This window comes from Heteronotia binoei, chromosome 3 (assembly GCF_032191835.1).
Source record: "Heteronotia binoei isolate CCM8104 ecotype False Entrance Well chromosome 3, APGP_CSIRO_Hbin_v1, whole genome shotgun sequence".
Lineage (NCBI taxonomy): Eukaryota > Metazoa > Chordata > Lepidosauria > Squamata > Gekkonidae > Heteronotia > Heteronotia binoei.
The window spans coordinates 164650348-164670344 of record NC_083225.1 but is presented as its reverse complement, the minus strand read 5'-3'; the positions used below and the strand labels follow the sequence as shown (position 1 = coordinate 164670344).

At 37.5% G+C, this 19997-nt stretch overlaps 1 protein-coding gene across 1 annotated transcript in view; it reads right to left on the bottom strand.

The window, feature by feature from the left end:
* Positions 1–9581: 9581 nt before the first annotated feature.
* Positions 9582–19997, bottom strand: part of XPO4 (exportin 4) — an 85636-nt gene continuing 75220 nt past the window's right edge. The window contains exons 19-23 of the mRNA XM_060234812.1: positions 18286–18404; positions 17267–17397; positions 15939–16056; positions 13938–14030; positions 9582–12917 (exon numbers count right to left, since the gene is read on the bottom strand). Of these exons, the coding sequence (XP_060090795.1) occupies positions 12720–12917; positions 13938–14030; positions 15939–16056; positions 17267–17397; positions 18286–18404 (659 nt within the window). The 3' untranslated portion in view covers positions 9582–12719. The remainder of the gene's footprint in view (positions 12918–13937; positions 14031–15938; positions 16057–17266; positions 17398–18285; positions 18405–19997) is intronic.

Genomic DNA, 19997 nt, shown 5'->3' with positions numbered 1-19997 from the left:
ACTGGTGGTAAGTGGATAGATCCAGGTAAACTGAGTGAGTGGTGTGTGTTATTGTCAGTTACTGCCATCGTGGACTCTGTGTTATTGGGTATGCCTTTGAGCTTTGCAACTTTGTATAGTATTATGCTATAAAAATTGTATTTCTTACAGGGCTACTTAGGAAATCCTTAGATAAAATATTTAAGCACTAATGCCTGTCCACATTGTCTAGTTATAAAAGGTCTTTTCCTGAAAATGCTTTTTATACATTCGAATATCTCCTGTTTTAAGACTACATAGAACAGCTATAAACTTTGCAGAATTATTTTCAGTATCTATCCCCCCCTTCAGCAGCATTCAGCCACTGAAATTAACAGGCTCACACCAATCCAGCAGCCATAAGACTATAGATGTGTTGCTGGATCAGAGCAAATCTATTAATTATATATTTCCCACCCGTCTGTCTAAATTAAAGCTGGTAAACAACAGCAGAACTGGATTCACTATACCATGTATCACAGAGCTAGCAAACAGCTGGCTGCTTTAAACTGTGGCATGAACAGGCTGAAAGAAAAGCAAGTCAAACTGGGCAATGGGAGAGATTTCTCTCTCTCCCTCTATTCCCAACATGAGTAAGAAGTTAGGCAAATAGTATCAAAGCGTTGATTTAGTTTAACAGCCTCTTTCTTCTCTGCCCCTAGCAAAGTTCTCACATTCCAACCTTAGATTTTTTCTTTTATGAAATGGCTGTTTTGCCTCGGTGTAGCTAAGGCCTGATTTAAGACCCACAGATGGTGGAGTACTAATGGCATTTTCTATAATATATATAAAGTATGATTGATTGTTTTTTATATATTGTTTCCCATCCAGTATGGCCCCAAAGTCGTTTACAGACAAGCAATAAAATACTCCCACAGAAACATCTCCGTAGGCACATTCATAACTAAGCAAAGAGTTGAACTGGAAAACTTCCAGGAAATACAGGCATACCTGTATACACTGCAGTAGGTATACATTATCTGATGTCCTGTTATTACATATTATTTTTATTGTCCCCCTTAGAGCACATTTACACATGCTGTTTCTATAAACTGAAACATTTGAGAATGTTTAATTTTGTAACTAGAAATCAACTTTCAGGTTCAAGATACATGTACATAATTTTACTTTTGCCTACAAAATATCTGTGAGCTATGACCAAACAAGTATCAGGGGCCTCCTCAAATATTTTATGGGCAAAAACCAGCATTTACACATGCTGATGTTATATACAAAGTAGTCAGGTACTTCACCTATGCTCTACTATAAAATAACATACATAGTGAATCAAAGGTTTATCACGCAAGTATATTCACATCTCATCTGTGTAGGGCTGGAAGAAACCCACTTTCCAGCTGATAACCACCATTGTGAATACTTGAAACCAGGTTTTTTTGAACCGGAACGCACTGGAACGCCGTTCCGGCTGCCTTGTCCAGTGCTCCGGCTCAGCAACAGCCCTGCTCCCTCAACAAGCCTCTAACTCGGCCACCAGGGAAGCAGCAGAGCACCTGGGAATCCACCTATCTAAGCTTTGTGCAGCCCCGCTTAAAAAAAAAAACTTGCGTTGCCACTCCTGGGTACCTGAGTGCGGGTGGGTGGTACAGGCGGGCCGCCTGGCCCTAGCTGGTGGCACCAGCCAGAAGACGTCAGGACTTTGATTTGTTTGCCTGCACGGTCCCTGGCCATGTGAGCGCAATAAGCAATAAGCGAGTAAACGTGCAGGCCAGCAGCGCGGGGGTGGGGTCCCAATGCCTGCACTTTGCTTTGCAGTCAGGAAAGAAGCCCTTTGCCACTCAGCAGCTTAGCTGGGGGAACTGATCTGGGTCCACGCTCTGTGTGCGGGGGTAGGGTGTGTGCCAATGCCTGTGCTTCTCATTGGGTCCTCCTGCCGCCAGCCTGCCTGGGAAGCTGTCTCTTAACTCTGCCTGGTAGGGAGGAGAAGGTGAGAGGAGCTGGCCGGGGGCAGCTTGTCCAGGTCTCTCCTTGGCAACAACTCCAGAGAATGGCCCAGGAAGAGGTAGAGCGCGGGTGGGAGAGAGAAAGAACAGCCCCGTCAGCTCAGGACTCCTATCTGTATGCATGCTCTCTCTCATCTTTGTTGCCCTAACTAGCCCAACAAACCAGCGGTTAGGAGAGTCTTCCAATTCCCGCCCCCCCCATGACACTTGCCCTCCTTCATTTCAGCTACTGTGATCACATTTTTAAAAGTATTTATTAAGTGGCACCAGGCAACAAATCTCCTTTGCTTCCAAAGTCACAGCCTTTGATCTAGTCTTTTTTTTCTCTCCTCCCCCAGCGAGGATGGTGGTGCAGTGGGAGAGGGAATGCAGAGTGTTCCTTTTCACGGAATGCAAGCTTTTATTGCTGTAATAAGAAATGTAAATGCTCCATGGGGAAAAAAATCGGTCTGTCTTAAGAGACTGGTCTGGTTTAGTTTTGCGCCATGTAGCCAACTCCAATCAAACGTCAAGAGTGATCATCTCTGTGCTGGCTATTTGGTAGGCTTGGAGCTTTGTGAGTGGTTACAGTTCTTTATTGTGCTTTTGTTTAAATGTAATGGCAAGGAAAAAGGAAAGGTCCTCTGTGCAAGCACCAGTCGTTTCCGACTCTGGGGTGACATTGCTTTCACATCGTTTTCACAGCAGACTTTTTTTTACGGGGTGGTTTGCCATTGCCTTCCTCAGTCATCTACACTAGTTTCCCCCCAGCAAGCTGGGGGAATGGCAAACCACCCCGTAAAAAGTCTGCCGTGAAAACAACGTCAGTCGGAAACGACTGGTGCTTGCACAGGGGACCTTTCCTTTCCTTAAATGGTAATATTCCCCCCCCCTTAAGTTAGTGTAGAACTGAAAAACACATTGGTTTATTTTCAGCCTTTAAAAGAAGGAAGGTACCAAGGAAAGCCCACCCCCCTTCCGTGTTAGTGTAATATTGAAAAAATATAACTAAGATGGATTTGTTTTTACTGTTCTTTGATGCTATGCAGACTACTCAGGAGAAAATCTTGCTCTGTGTGTGTGTGTTTTTTTAATGTCTGGCTGGCTATGTGAGTGGAGAAGGAGACCTAAACTTAATTATCCCCCACCCACCCTAAATATGTTCTTGCTTGCCTTTGTTGCTAGAAAGTAAACATACAAGAGAAATCATGTTAGGGGGTAGGGACAGAACTAGATCAGGGGCCCATTCTGTTTTTTAGAATGCTTTCTTAAACAATAGAACAAAGTTTGAATCCAGCAGCATCTTTAAGGCCAACTAAGTTTAATTCTGGGTATAAGCTTTCATGTGCATGCACATTTCTTCAGATAGTTATCGGTTGCCCTTTACCTCACTGCTGAAACGTTGTGCTTTTTGGTTTGGGGAGGAAGTGAAGAATGAGTGGGTTTATCTTTCCTACTGAAATTAGTTAAAAAGGCTTCACTTTTGGCAGGACTTTTATGCCATGCTTTAGACTGTTCCCGTTACTTGAACATATGAACATATGAAGCTGCCTTATACTGAATCAGACCCTTGGTCCATCAAAGTCAGTATTGTCTTCTCAGACTGGCAGCAGCTCTCCAGGGTCTCAAACTGAGGTTTTTCACACCTCTTTGCCTGGACCTTTTTTTTTTTGGAGATACCAGGGATTGAACCTGGGACCTTCTGCTTACCAAGCAGATGCTCTACCACTGAGCCACCGTCCCTCCCCCACTTTGTCAAGTCATTCGTTTGCATCGTTTTCCAATTTTTGTAATCCTGGTCCTAATGCATTGTTTATTGGAATTTATAATCCTAAACCAATTGTTTATTGGAGACCCTTGCTATTTGATTAAATTGCTTTTAATTGTTGTATTCTGCCCTGTGTCTCAGTGAGGAAGGCAGGCTAGAAATGAATCTGCTAATACTACTAACATTATTTGTTGGATGACCTCTGCTGGTGTGTTGCATCTTCTTGTTAAAGCACAATGTGATGGCAGTATGATTTTCAAATTAACAGTGATTTTTTTGATGGTGTAACATTTAATGGCCTGTTTTGAAGCTATTAATTATGCTTGGTGTGATTGGCCTATGCAGAATCATACAAGGATAGTCAACACAATCCTCTGCTTTCCCTGGTATCTTCATTCTTTTCTCCCAGACTTCTCTGTTGGGTTAGATGCGGCACATGTAAGCGTGTGTGCATAGGAATAGACAAATTAAGTGATAAAAGTGCCCATGTGAAACAGCCCTGGGAGGAAAGATTACTGAGATTGAATAGCCACACAGTTGTCTCCAAGGAGGACCTCCACCAATTAGTCTGGCCAGATTGTTCTTCAGATCCAGAGGCCTATTTTTCATACACACAAACCACACTCCTCATCCCCACCCTTTAAATAGGTGTCCTGCACGTCAGACTCAAGGTAGGCTATATTCTGCCCTGAAGACATTTTGTTTGTAAAGCCCTGAGCCCATGAATGAGAGCATTTATTGTTATATGGTTTATACTTCCAGTGACATCAGGGGGTGTGGCCCAATATGCTAATGAGTTTCTGCTGGGCTTTTTTACAAAAAAGCCCTGATGTCAGAGGTGTGGCCTAGCATGCAAATGGTGATGCTAGAGGAGTGGCCTAGCATGCAAATGATGTCAGAGGCATGGTCTAGCATACTAAAGAGTTCCTGCTGGGCTTTTTCTACAAAAAAGTCCTGCTTGGAATATCTTTAATATAAGCAAGGTTTGAATTTTAAGGGACAGAAAAAAGCTCTATCTTTGAAAACAAGATTTGAAGGGACTTTCAAAAATCTGCATACTAATTGAGCTAATCACAATTTGAAATCCATATATTATCAAACAAAATTATTCCAGTTATCAAGAGCAGTTCAAATGTAGGTACCCTGATCCTAATGCAGTCTTTTGTTTTCTTGGTAAGATCAGCCAGAGTCTAAAAAGTTTGCATTGTCCGGAGAGACTTTTTGCTTCCAAAAGCAAGACTTCAGCCCTTAGCACAAACTGCTTTTGAAAGTTTCCTCAGTTTCAGAAACATCTCAGTATGTGGCATAAGGCTGTTATTTGAGAAACAGCCTTTCAGGCACACAACTAATGTTTTGTTACTTAGGATTTCCGGTGGCTGTTCTCTGTTAGTTTTGCTGTTATTGCTGCTGTAGTTTTAAAATTTGGTTAGTAGTTCTGATGAACTGGATCTTTTGTTATTGATTATAGTGATGTTATTTTTATTATCAGTATCTTCAAGCTCCTTGGTACAGAAGTAGTACACAAATATTTCTAATTTAAAAAGAAACATGTAGTTTGGTTCTTTGGATGTGAGCCTTTCGAACATTTTCCCTTCTCTGGTAAGAGTTCATATGCATCAAATCATGTTAGATGTATAGAAATAACTATTAATCCACTAGCTATTTTCCAACTACAGGAGGCTGATGTTCGAAGAAACCATTAATGGTGGTGATGCTGGATGGTACAAGTTAGAGACAGAAAAGGTCATCAAGCTCTCTACTAAAAAGTACACTTGCGGTAGAAACAAGGGATTCCTACCCTGATCCGTCTCTGCTTCAGAATGCATGAGTTTAGTGTTTTTAATAATCTCTTCTGTATCTAGAGCCTGCAGATTAATACTGGAGACACTCCACTTCCTCATGAATAGCCCGGCTGCCTCCTTTAAAGTGCTCATTGATTGCCCTATTCTAAAGCAGTGACTGTTATTTAATTGTATAGCAAGTCTACATAAGTAAAATATGCACATTTGAATTCAGGATAATAGTGGATATTTTAGGGTTCTTCACCATCAACAGTAGCCTATCCCAGGTGTTAAGAATACCCAAGGTCACCCAGCTGGCTTGATGTGGAGGACTGGGGAATAAAACCTGGTTCTCAAGACTATAGTCCTCCGTTCTTAAACCACCACACTGAACTGACTCTTAGTAAAGCCACAGTAATGTTGCAGGTACATGTTGTTGAGCTGGCAAACTGGTCACCTAATACAGGTCTTTAATTACATCAGAGCACTCATGGGTGGAAGTAGTCCAACATGGTCTTGGTTTGTAACACTAGAGTAATGCACGATTCCCAATGAGCCCATATATACAATATCCTGACTGTACCAAAATTGGTACAAATTACATTTACATCATCCCTTCCATATTCTAGTAGTAGTCTGCTATTACAAGAAACTGGAAGAATAACAATTTGAACAACAGATTTTGCCAAGAAAAATGGATATCTTAAGACTTCTCCAAGACTTGTTCTTATGTTCTAAATTGTGGAGAGAACCAAACATAAATATTAACATTAAAAACAAAAATTAAAGCAGGGCTTTGCTTCTTTTTCAGATTAAACAAGCAATCAAAAAGGTTATAGTCCTGGGGTCCACTTAAATATGATCTGGCAACCATAAAAATTATGGATGAGCATCACGAACTCAAAATAAGAGGCAGGTATTTATTGTAACTTTCTTTCCTGAGACAGAGCTACTTTTAATATGTGTTTATAAAAACATTTGCAAGACAATTCATTTCCAACAGCCACAAAGTTGTAAAAGTGCATTAAAAGCCTGAAGGCAGTCCAAGAGTATTTCAGCAAAACAATCTTTCATCAGGATAGCAGAACGTCAGCATTCGTTGCACTGGTGATCTTGACAGATCTTCCTAAGATGTTTCTCATGAATACAGCAACAGTTCACAGTAGCAAATTGCTGCTTAAAGGTACTGGAACACACCAAGAAAAATGCACAGTAGACAATATTTTAAATTGAACAGATGGGATAGTTGGAGATCTCTTCCCACCCCAGTTGCAAAGTTTCGCAGTAGCACATCTGACTGATTTACAAAATTATGTTGTAGGATTACTGCAAGAATGAGAGAAATTAAGATGTTTGTAGTGTAGTCTTGCAATGCAGTAAGCAGTCCCTAAAATGTTTCACACTAACCAACTGCTTTGCAGCCGAGAATGCAGACCTCTTCTACTAGCCCATTTTTGGTGAATGGTAGTGCAATGCACAGTAGAGTCAGATACAGAAATTCAAATATTATTGTGGAAAGAACTACTAGGAATAAATTAGGAAAGAATCCATATCTGTACTTTATATATCTGCAATAGAAAATGTGACTACTGCATTGAGTTATCTCATCAAATGCCCCAAAAGATAAATATTGAACTGCACATATTGAAGCACCAGGATTGTGATGCTGCAAGATTCAAAGGCAATTCAACACAATTACTCTTGTTTTCTAAAAAGTCACACTGTCAATTAAATCAATACCCTGATATTTTATTATTCAGTTAGGATTAATGTGATGAAAAATTAGAAACTTTTCCCTTTTCCTACTGCTTTCCATTTATGTTTTTGTTTAAATCACTTCACTTGAATATTAGAGGTCTCAGATTTCTCAATAACAAAAAAGCAAATTAAGAACCTTAGGACAAGGTTCATTAGTACATTAGGACAAAAAAGTCAATTTACACAAAAACGTGTGAAGGCTTTGTATACAAAAATAATCACAGTTTATTCCAGATCTCATAAAGCAAAGAGGGTAAATGTCTTCAAAGGTTCTTGGAGAAATTGATACTTTCAACCTTTTACTTTCTTTCAGGTATTGTTCTATAAAGAAATGTTTTCAATTCCTGGACCAATATGAAATCTACAGTGACAATCAAGCCAGTAAGAGAAAAGATATATTTAGTCAAGATATGAAGCAAGTCACCATTGCTAGTGCTGTGTGCGATTATACTTTCAGTGCAGAAGTATTTTGAAAAATAGAATGAGCAAAGGAGAACATATTGACTGCCAAAACTCCAGAGCTTCTAAATGATATTCAAGTCCCCCAGATTATTTGAGAAACACCTGTACCATTTGGAAAGGTACAATCTTTAGAAAAATCAATTGTATCACAATAGTTTGAAAATAAAATTCAGGTGGGCAAGATTAACCTAATTCCTTGTTCCCAAAATTGGCTTTTTAAAAGGAAACCAAAATGGCAAAATACAGTCTTCTTACCTCCTCCAATGCCATTTCAATATTAATTGTTCACTCATTGCCATTTCCCATGAAAAATGCTCTATGATGTTACTATGAGCAGATGGATCAGTACTCTTGTGGTACATGAAGTAGTCTTGGTACCCAAAAAGTGGTTTTGTATCTGTATTATAAAGCTTAGAAAGCCAGTTTATTTAGGCTGCAGGTAAAACAAGAGGAACAATTATACATGACCGAAATTATTATTTTTTTTAAAAAAAAACAGCATTCGGGAGGGGGGGTAGCTTTATTACATAGCCAATGGCTTCCTGAAATCATTGCAATTTGTCCATAGCAGTACTTTAGTTAGTCTAGTGTTCAGTGGGATATCTGAATTCTTGTGCAGATTCAGAGCAAATAACTATTTTGTTCAGGCAATGTTGACTTGAAATAGCTTGTTTAAAGTTATGTTTGGAGATTTGTATCCTACAGACATTCAGGACCTTCAAGCTATTATGTTACACTTAAAAAAGTTTTACTTGTATTTTTGTGTGTGTTCACAGAAAATTTGCAATATATGAGTGCTGATCTCAAAACAAGCACTTGAGGTGAAATGAGTGTCGGTAGAAACCAGCTGCCCACTCAACAAAATGTATACATTTTCTATAGAATTATTCAGAATGCAAGAAGAAACTGCTGAGTTACTATTATTCTTCAGTTACAAATAACCTTGACCACAAAGGGGATTTTCTTTAACTGTTGGTTACTTTTGCTCTAATTATCACTTCCTGGTATGCACAAAATCAATGCTCCAATGCAGGAGTGATGAATGATACTATTATATGAGCATAGTATGATTACTGTATCTAACTTTAGTATGATGGTACAGATATGGACTAGCTGATCCAGCATATCTTCAATTTATTTCAGATTCTACTGTGGTCAATTAACTCTCAAACACTAGATAGCACACTGAACATTCTGAATTCTAAACATATTACAAGGTTTTAAATAACTTATTCTTCACAGTTGAGCGTGCATGAACACTAGTATATGTGTGAAGCAGATTTTTTCTCATCAAAGCTCAATATTTGCATTTAGGCATTGCATGAATGCTGGCAAACTTTTCACCCCAGATTAAGTTTGGTAATATGATTTTTTAAAAAAATTCCTATTTCTAGTACTAAATGGTAAAAATCCTATACAAGAAAAAAAAAATCAGCCTAGCCTACTGTGTATTTCTTTTAGATAGTAAGTGCTCTGCATGATCCAGATAGCATCTTGGATTAAAAGCTCTTGACCTTTTCTGCAATAGCAGATTTTTTTCAGGTTTAAGTTTCTTTAAATATATAATATATAGCTATTAGTAGAATCAAGCCATAGCAATTTGGAAAGTTGCCCCAAACCCTGAATGTAGATTAGCAGAAGTGGGAATGACATGCTGAAACAGGCATCCAGTGGAAGCTGTTTACTGTATGAAATAACCACATTTGAGAAAATGTTGTAATTGTACAATTGTGATTTGCATTCCAGATTAACAAAAAAAAAAATACTCAAAGTGTTTTGACCTTTCAGTAATTATTCAAAATTCAGTTCTGTTACATTAGTATACCAGTATCTCAAAAATATCACAAGGCTTAATTCAAAGCCTGATAAAATGAACTGTGGTTTTTATTGACTTCCATGGGCTTTCTTTGTGCCCTCACTAACAGAAAAACATAATCTTCCATTAAAGATTGCTTTAAAAAAAGGATATAGTCAAGTAATGAAAAGCTCTCCAGTGTGGTGAAGGTACATAAGCACCAATACTGGCTTCCAGAGCTACTGTGGTATCTCTGAAATTGTTAAAAACAATGACATTCAGAAGATGAACATAGATAATGTGACATCTGGAAATGTTGCACGGGAAAGGAAAAGATCAAATGTTATTCATATTTTTTTGAAAAATACAAAGACAGGAAAGAAAGTGAACCTTCTCAGATATTACGAACAGTTACAAAGTTTTCAGATAAAAATGTACTGACAGAGTTCCCTTAATATAATATACATTTCAAATGAGGAAGCAAATTTTAATTTTTTTTGCAAATAATCCTTGACAACTCAATTTTACTATCAACCCAACTGCTGTTGTGTAAAGAGCCCATTCATCTTAAACAGACAAGTTGTACAACAGCAGCTTGTAACAGAATCCTCCCCAATCCTGCTAGGAGGAGTTTTTGGACAAGATTCATTTACTGTATTGCAGATATATTACACATGAAGCAAGATCATGCAAATTTTAATCGTTTTCTTGAAATGACTGTCATGTTGCCTGAATCAGAGATTCATGTGGTACCAATTTTAAGCACTCTTTTTATAAACTGGAACCATTGTACACAATATCTGTGAAAACAACTGATTCAGTTATACCTCAAACTGTTATATGGGTGCTCTGTTATACGAAACAGAGGCTACAGAGTTACCCATTTTTCTAATAATAACAATCTTTAACACAATTGATGGCATTTTAAAGCCATTGTCCACAGAAGCCAAATGAATATCAAATAATTTTACTCTTAGAATTTCCCATAATTAGACTATGAGTGGCTCTGTTGGAGCAACAGGAACCAAACTTTTAAACAGAAATCAAGAATTTACAAGAGACATTTCCTCATTCTATATGTATGTATCACTAACACCATCTTAGAAATTGCAGAAGCAATATTAACAGATGGGAGAGAAGCAATATTAACAGATGAGAGAGATTTAAGGCTCTGTTTAGATGTCATGGCCAAACCAGGATTTTGGCCACTGGGAACTTAAGGCTCCTGCTTCAAACCACAATTTACCATTCTGGTTTGGTGGCAAGCTATAGTTTGAGATAATTACATACATCTGACCAATTAGAATGTCACAGCAAACTGTTACTACCCAGAACTGGAAGGAGTGTGCAAGGGAAGAAAGGCGCATGCGAGCACGGAGCACATTCCTGATAAAAGTCATGACATCTGAATTGAACCTTACTCTTATGAGCTTTTCAGATACTTTATTCCAAGGAGACAACTTGTTCCAGCCAGTCTTTATTTTATGGTAAGGCTGAACGTTTAGAGAAAGTTGTTTTCCCCCCTCAAACAGAATCAGTGACATATCCTGCTCTTCTGGGTTCATGGCTTATCAAGAAGGAATTAAAGAAGTTAGGTTTTGGACCCTTACAGCACTCCATAGTGCTAAAGATTTCATATCATATACAATTCTAGGTAGTGAAATTACATTTTGAGATGAACAGCTGAAGGATGGCACGGAATTGCAAACATGATGCTACTCACAGCACTGAAAAGGTTAATGTTTTATATATTCCCCCCAATATAAAATGTAAAAACCATCACTTGGAAAATATCCAATAACACAAATCTTGCAGGGGTATGAAGCTCAAGGCCTGGGAGACAAATTATCCCCTTCCTTCATCAAAAATGGTTCAGTTTAACCAGCAGCATATACATTTGTGTTGGTTTAGTTTGGCTTGTAATTAATAGAAAATTCCCTGCTTCCATATTCTTGAGTTCCTGCCACTTTGTTCCCACTGCAGCCTCCTATTTGGTGGATGCAGGATGAAACCATACAGGTAATCTTTAAAGTGCTAACACATTTAACAAGTGGGATCAGAGCAGCAGAAGACAGCACCGCAGATCTGACCATGGTGGTAAGACATCAGACCCCAGTTCAGGATTCTGGATCTTAAAATCAAAATGTGCATGGCCTTGGCTAGAAGAGTTTGACACCCACAGTCTAGCCATTGCATCCAATGCCCCAACATTTAAAAAAAAATCGTATAAATCAATAATTTACACCTTTTGAATCATTATTGCTTCAGCAAACAGTTCAGTCTAGAAATACACATCAGTTGTGCATGACCTGGGCATAAATCAAGAGATACTGAAAATAAAACTACACATGAACTTTTCTGTTACACTCATATTGACATAATACTTGCAACATAAAGAAGGGCTGCAAACAGATACACAGCAGCTTAATGCCAAGATTCTAGACCAGTTCTGAAGACCCAAACCTTGCCTTAGATTTCTCACCTAACATGTTTATTTGTTTTTAAATTAAGGCAATGAAATGGCTACAGATCCTAAAGTTCATTTCAGGGGAAACAAAAATATACACCTTTTTTCTTTCTGAACTTTAGGCAGCAGCATATAATGTAGAAACTTGTATTACACAAAAACATGCAACACCAGGTTGATGTAAAAACAAAAACAAAAGCCCAAAAAACTAAATCCAAGTTAAAAAATATCATTTGGTGGTTTTCTTTTTCTTCTTCTTCTGGATCACACACTCCATTTTCAGAGGAAAAAAATAAAGCTTAGAATTGTTTTACAGTTCTGTATGTGCTTACACCACACACTAGAAGGGTATATAGCAACAAAAAAACAATCTTTTCAAAGTCCGAATGGTCACTATTTGAGGGCCATTTGGGGCAAGGCACTGGTTCTTGTTTTTAACTGTGCCCGTCTGTATGCACTTGTGGAATTCTTTGTAAGATTTCAGTTTCTGTTTATTCTGTACAACATAGAAAGGTATGACAAGACTGTGGCTAAAATACATTAGCAGAAGCTGATTTTAAAGCTGTCCTCTCCTATTCCACTCTGCTATACCAAAACTTCCAGGCTCTCTAAAATCTTAGGATGGCTGAGAAAAAAACTCCAGAAACAGGCATTAAGATTAAGTCAGCTTTCAGCATTTCTCAGTGCATTTTGCAGAAAGGGTCTAAGTTAGGCATACAGTTCTGGTGTTTTATTTTACACAGAGGAGTCCACCAACATTTGACATAAAATCTTCTAAACTTTTGACGAAGGCCATCTTCTGCTTACGGTCCAGCGTAGGCGGAGTGCTGCTCGCAGTAAGCTTGTTGAAGGCATCTGCTAACCGCTGGTAAATGATGGGATCTTGTTGGCTTGATAATAATGTTTCAACTAATTCGGAATATTCAGCCTGTGAGGAAAAGGAGTTCTATTTTCAATATGACAAAATGGGTTGCATCCAAACTAAATTTTCCAATAGAAGAAAGGAACTTTACTGCCTCCCCACCCTCCACACACTGGTCTCCAAGGAGCAGCATTTTGCAGAGAAGTCATTTTGCTGGGGAATGACATGAAATTGCAAGTTTTGTCTGGGTCCAAACCAATATACAGCACATGCTGCTAATATATAATGAAGCATTTATATAGTTAGTTTCAAATTTCAAACAACTTCACATATTTTATCTTAGTTATACTTATGGTGGCCGTTTAAGGGAAACTGGTGTTATCTTACTTGTCAGGTGTCAAAGGTCAGCCAGATAATAGCTTGCTACACTAATGATTCAGAGGAATATCTGACACTTCTGTACACATGGGGGGCAGCTCTTAATCCCTGCTAATACAGTCCATTCCTTGAAGATTAGGAGACCCTCATGATCAATATTTCAATAGGCGGGAGAAACTACTGCTGAAAGGGAAACAGGGACAAACACCTGCTACCCATCCTTTCCCTTGTAGAGACATTTAAAATTCAAGCTCCTCTGAGTTCTAGAAGAATGAGCTATTCTGGATGGACGTGTTTATTGAACATTACTGGTAAAAACTAGAATACCAGCTATTACTGCAGTTCACATTACTAACCTGATATATTTTAGTGCTTAAAAAAGGTAAAGCACCAGCCATTTTTTACTCTGGTGACGTTGCTTTCACAACGTTTTCACGGCAGACTTTTTATGGGGTGGTTTGCCATTGCCTTCCCCAGTCATCTACATTTTCCTCCCAGCAAGCTGGGTACTCATTTTACCAACCTCGGAAGGATGGAAGGCTGAGTAAACCTGGAGCCGGCTACCTGAACCAGCTTCCGCTGGGATCGAATTCGGGTCGTGAGCAGAAGGCTCTGACTGCAGCACTGCAGCTTTACCACTCTGCACCATGGGGCTTAGTTACTGATAAATGGTTTTTGCAAGGTGTAATAATATAAAAAGTAGCCTACCTGATGCAAGCATACTAATGTGTAAAATGCTTCACCTGCTGCAGCTGTCATCTCCGTATTGTGCTTTTGCAATACAAGCATATCAAAGACCATCTGAAATTACAAAAAAAAACCCATATCTAAGTGGAAAGTGGTAGTTGAAATCAAATTATCATATTAGTTAAATACTTTCCACTGCATTTTAAGTAACAGTTTGGTTCCTTGTAAAGATAGAATCAACTTTATTTGATTGCAAAAATAAATGATAGGTGCTAGCTGATAATTCGGGCAACTTTATTTGATTGTAAAAATAAATGATAGGTGCTAGCTGATAATTTGGGCAGCAATGTTTAATAGATTAATTGGCTAAGCTATACAGTTAAAGACATGATCCATTAAAAGGTATCCTCAATTAATTGGGCAGCATATACATTTTTAAAAAATCTTACAAAAATATTGTGCAAAAGACACCATCTTAGAAGAGGCATCCCAATCTAAACCCTAGGGAAATGCTTCTTACTATATGCTACCTATTGTGATATATGTACATATCCAAAAAGCATACCAAGTTAGATTTTATCTGATCAAATTTGCAACTAAATTTTATTACAATACAATGGAGGAGAATGGGGCTGAAAGCACTCAAAAAGCCAACAAAACCTTACATTGGCATTTTTGGAGTTATGCCTTTATATTCCAGAGTTATGCTAGCATAGTCCTCTGAAACAGCATAGCATTGGCTGGCCACCAGTAAGCCCCCGCTGTAGCCAGCTTCTGAAAATATGCTGGTGCACTCATCATGCTGATACAACAAAAGACATTCCTGGAACATGGCAGAAATTAGTTGGCTTCTTAAGCCTCCAGCCCAGGAATACCCCTCACAACCAATGTAAAGTTTCACCAGCAAAAAACAGTAGGCCATAGGTGCCCAATTCAATGGGAAAGGCAAAGTGCCCCCCTCACGAGCCATGGTATAGTTCCAGATGTTGACTGCATGCACAGCCACTCACACATACCGCTTACCCACTGCCCCCTGCAACACTACATAATCCCCTGCCAGATCCCCCATAGGTCAGATGATAGGGTGTGGTGGCACATGATTCTGTCCCTAAGGTCCTTGACATATGCACCTAAAGTGCACAGAGTAGCATTTGGGTCATGAGAAATGCAAAATACTCAGCACTGCAAAGACTGGCACTAACACTTCAAGGGGAGAACAAATGACCTTGTGTATGACTAGCTAACCAAAAAGGTTGAAAAAAGGAGGGAAAAACCTTTTAGATGGTAAAATAGAAGTCAATTACAAAAAATTACAAATATTAAAAACTGTGCATCAAAATGCATCAAATTTTTGTTACATATATAGGTACCTTCCTGTAGTATTAAAAAACTCCTTTTTAGTAAAATTGCATTTGTACACATGGGGAGGTCACAAGCATCTTTCCTATGAGACAGGATGCTGGACTAGATGGACTATTGTTCTGATCCAGCAGGGTTCTTCATTCTTATGACAGATACAATTAAAAGTAACACAGAATATATATAAACTAAACCAAAAGCATTTCAGCCATGAGGCCTTCCTCAGTGATTTAGATTTGTAGAAAGCACATCATAAAATGTTTTACTTAAAATTGCAAGATGCCTGACCACAGAACTAACCATCCAGATGTAAAAAGTTTTATATGGACTACGTATCTTTCTTTGTTGTTAATTAGCAATAATAATAGTAATACATTTTTATCCCGCCCTCCCCACCAAAGCAGAACATAAAATACAAACATTACAATAATAAAAGCACACTGGTTACATAACAAATTACATATTACAGTTCACTTATATATATTATTACATTAAAACCATCTAACTAATGGGATGCAATGGAGAATACTCTCAGGAAGCTACAATTTATGAAAGATGATATGATCTTATTCTGAACAGTCATTGTCCAATGAAGCTTAGGTACTGAACTAACCTTGATAATGAAGATAGCATATAAAATAGTAATATACAGAACGTTCTTACCTTAAGAAAGTGCCTTGTTGCTAAAAAGAGGGAAGAGTCTGTCTCCTGTGCTTTTGCACATTGTTCAGCTAATGGCGTCAAAGCTTCTAAACAGAGCTGGCAAACGTCAGAACTCATTCTGATTAACAAATGTTAAAGGAATATTTTTTTTTCCTTTTGGAAACAAAGTCAGATAGTTCAACCATAGTTTTCAAAGTGCCACAGTAAAAATATTAACAAGAAAACTTCTGAGGGGGTTGCATACTAGACAGAAGGCTGTTGAAATTTCTCTTGCTTTTCTTTTGTGATTTTTTCCAAACACATCTCTCATTATTTCACAGTGATAGAAAACTTAAGAGTTTAGAACTAAAAGAAGCAGCAAGGCCTAAATGATGAATCTACTATACTCAGGGCTTTTTGTGTAGAAAAAACCCAGCAGGAACTCATTTGCATATCAGGCCACACACTCCTTGACACCAAGCCAGCCGAAACTGTGTTCCTGTACACTCCTGCTAAAAAAGAAGCCCTGACTATACCACTTCAGACAAGGGGCAAGGAAGGATATTTGAAATCTTCCAACAAAACCAAACAAATCCAAAAAAAGATTCATGTGGGTAGCTGAGTCTGAAGCAGCAGGAAGAAGTTTGGGTCCAGTGGCATCTTTAAGACCAACACAATTTTATTCAAGGTATAAGCTTTTGTGTACAAGCCCACTTCTTCAGATAGAAAGCACATCACATCTGAAGTAGTGTGCTTACACATAAAAGCTTATACCTTGAATAAAATGTTGTTGGCCTTAAAGGTGGCACTGGACTCAAATCCAAAGAAAGTTAGCATGTCAGGAAGTAGCTTAGGCTAAAACAGTCTGTCCCACAATGTGCCACTGTAGTAAGCAAGTTGAATGTTTTATTAAAACAAAACAAACAAAAACGTAGTAATGTGGCACAGCATAGCATCAGATTTATCACATAAACCTGCTGCTCATCTAGATTAGCCACTTACTGACAACTTGACAGAAAAACAACACCAGGTTGAGTCTTCAAAGACTAGTTCAGGATCTGCCAAATGAAGACTATATGAGATTCTCTGAAAAATTAAATGATGAAGCAACCTTGGATACCAACATATTAATGCAAGTTTGAGTAGTTCTAATACATTTTGAGAAAGGCAGAACTAGCTTTTTCAGAAAACGGTAGTTGGATGCAAATACATAATTAAAATAAATTTCAGATTATGCTTCAGGAGATATAAGAGGTATATAGAAATGTTTAACATGGGATAAGGAAGCCCTTAGATTATTCAGCATCTTCACTAGTAAAAACCTACACATACAAGTTAAACAAGGATACGATGTCATCCCTAATTCTAATGAATACATAAGGCTTTTAAACAAGTCTTCTGGAAGCTGTGGAATCTTCTCAGGGAATATTTCACAGATAAATGTAATTAGTTTGTAGTACTGATTACACAGTGATGGAAACTGCAGAGGAAAAATGCAATTTATTAGGCTTTTCAAATGTATTCCTCCAAATGGAAAAATAATATTCAATTCTCCATGAAAATGGGGGCTATGCAAAATTAAATTATTATTTTCTATATATTTCAACATCTTTAATTTATACATAACTCTAAACTCTGCAAGTTAGTACTGACATGCTAAGAAAGCCATTAAGAACATTATTTTCAAAACTATAGTTTAAAAATAAAAACTAAATCACATTATTTGTATACTGCTTTTAAACAACCATTCATACAATGAATACAGAAATTAAACTCTGTTAAAAGGAGTCTCATTTCCAAAAGCCCAGTGGGATAAAGTAGAAAGAGGCAATAGGATCCCCACCCCAGTAATCCATTATATTTGAGCTTCCATTGAAAAAACTAAACTCTTATCTGACAGCAAAAGTACTCTGAGCAGAGTCATTGACATACTTTAAAGCATGGGAAAGGTTTATAGTTAAAACCAATCTGATTTGAAATTCAAAGAAATTGTTGAAAAGTTACAAACTTAACAAGCAACACACAAACACACACACACACACACACGCATACATACATAATGGAAATAAAGGATTGTGGAGCAGTTTCTCTGGCCAAGATGCTCTAATGTCACAGAAGAACAAGGAAGGCTGAAGAGTTTCTGGTTGCTATTGTCTGAATTGCCCTCTTCTTCAGGAAGGAAAGAGATGAAGGCTTGAGAGAGGCTTCATTGGGTTGGCCTTCCCAGCCAGGCATATGGGTGTAGATGGTAGTATAAAATTTAAGGTCATATTTAATGACATAAAGCAGTATCTGGAGACAAGAGCTAAAAGCTTTCCAATGGCTTTGAAAGATTACTATTTGTAAGGCTGTATCAAGCTGTACTTACTTTTAATAGATCTTGGGACATTAAAGGCAGAATAAGGTTCACTCCATATAAGACTACATCTGCTGCTGACACAGATCTGCTTGTGGCTTGTCCAGGATCATGTCCTCTAAATACTTCATCTAAGAAGGGAGAAAAAAAATACAGCAACACATTTTACATGTATCACTTCAATACACAGCCCTCTGTCTCCCAAACAGGACTATAGATCCTAAACCCAGTCTCTTTTTTAAAATATAAATTGTATTAGTTTTAAATTAAGTACCAAAAAGGAGAAAATAGTGTAGTTTAATAACTGAGAAATACAGTCTACAAATGAGACAAAAGCAAATATAGAAAGGAATCTTCTAAATTATCAACATAAAAAAACAAGATGATAAGAAAAATAGAGTACAAAGAAATATTGTTGTATCAAAGTATTGACAGAGGGCTTAATATTCAGCATGTTTGGAAAAGGATCTTACAGGTATAACAGAGAGAGAGAGAGAGAGAGTACTGATGGCCTTAAGGATTGTTATTTTCCTATGAATTGTTCTGTACTAATACTTTATGCACTAATACTCAGTTTTGAGGATGAGCTTGGACAGATGTTGAGTGCCTCTTTGATTTGCAAATAAGGTAAAATCATGCCAAATTTTGAAAAAGTCTGACAACATTTTGGCTTTACCTTTGATTGCTCTAAGCTGACGTCAATTTTTCTGATATGGCTATTTGCCATAGCTCAAGATACAAAAAATGTATTGTTAAAATTCTGCAGATTTCCAACTTTATGCTATTATCCTATGGGCTGACATCAACATAAACTTATTAATCCTTTAGGTGTCACTTTTTCATTTTGTTCCCTCCAGACTGTTAACACAGCTAATGCTGGTGTGCTATAAATAATTTGATGAGCAATATTTCCCATTTTTAAAAATATTTTCTCCCAAAACACTCTAGGGCATGACCACCACATGTGAAAATAATTGCCTTGCTGATTACACTTTCTCCAACATTTTTAATTACTTGTGTTACTTATTCTTGCAAAGTGTACTGAGGTGATATAGCATCAATGTAACAGTTTCAGAGAGTTCACCCTAAGGACTATTGATATAAAGTTTCCTTGTTTGAGCCATCCATAACTTATTCCATACATTTTGTTCCATTTTCATCCCAATATCATTCCCCGATATTGTTTTCTGACCATTTTGGAACTATTTCGACTAAATAGTTATATATTTTAGAGATTACTTCCTTTGCACTATTTATATATTGTATTATGATTTGTTCAAATTTCATCATCCTGCTGGTGATAGTTACCCTTACTGTAGGATTTACAATTAAACAGTGTAATTGATGAAGAAGAATCTAATTTGTTAAAGCTCCTTGAAGCTTTTTTTTTAAAGTTATATTACAGTAAGGGGGGGTTCCATTTACATAAAAGTCTCTCATTCTGAAAATCCCCTCCTTTTTCATTCACCATATTTTTATATTTATCTAAAAAAGAAAAATTGGGGTGTAACATAACAGGAAGCAATTGAGATATATCTAGAATCAGTTTATTCTTCCCATTAATCCAAACTTTGAATGTAGTATATAGAAAGGAATTTTATATCTCTTACTTTCCCCCCTCCAAAAATGATTTTCTCAATTAATTCCAGATGTTTCCCATTTGCTTCCATATTCATCCATGGCTTATCAGAAGTTCTGTCCAGATATGACACCAATGCTCTCAG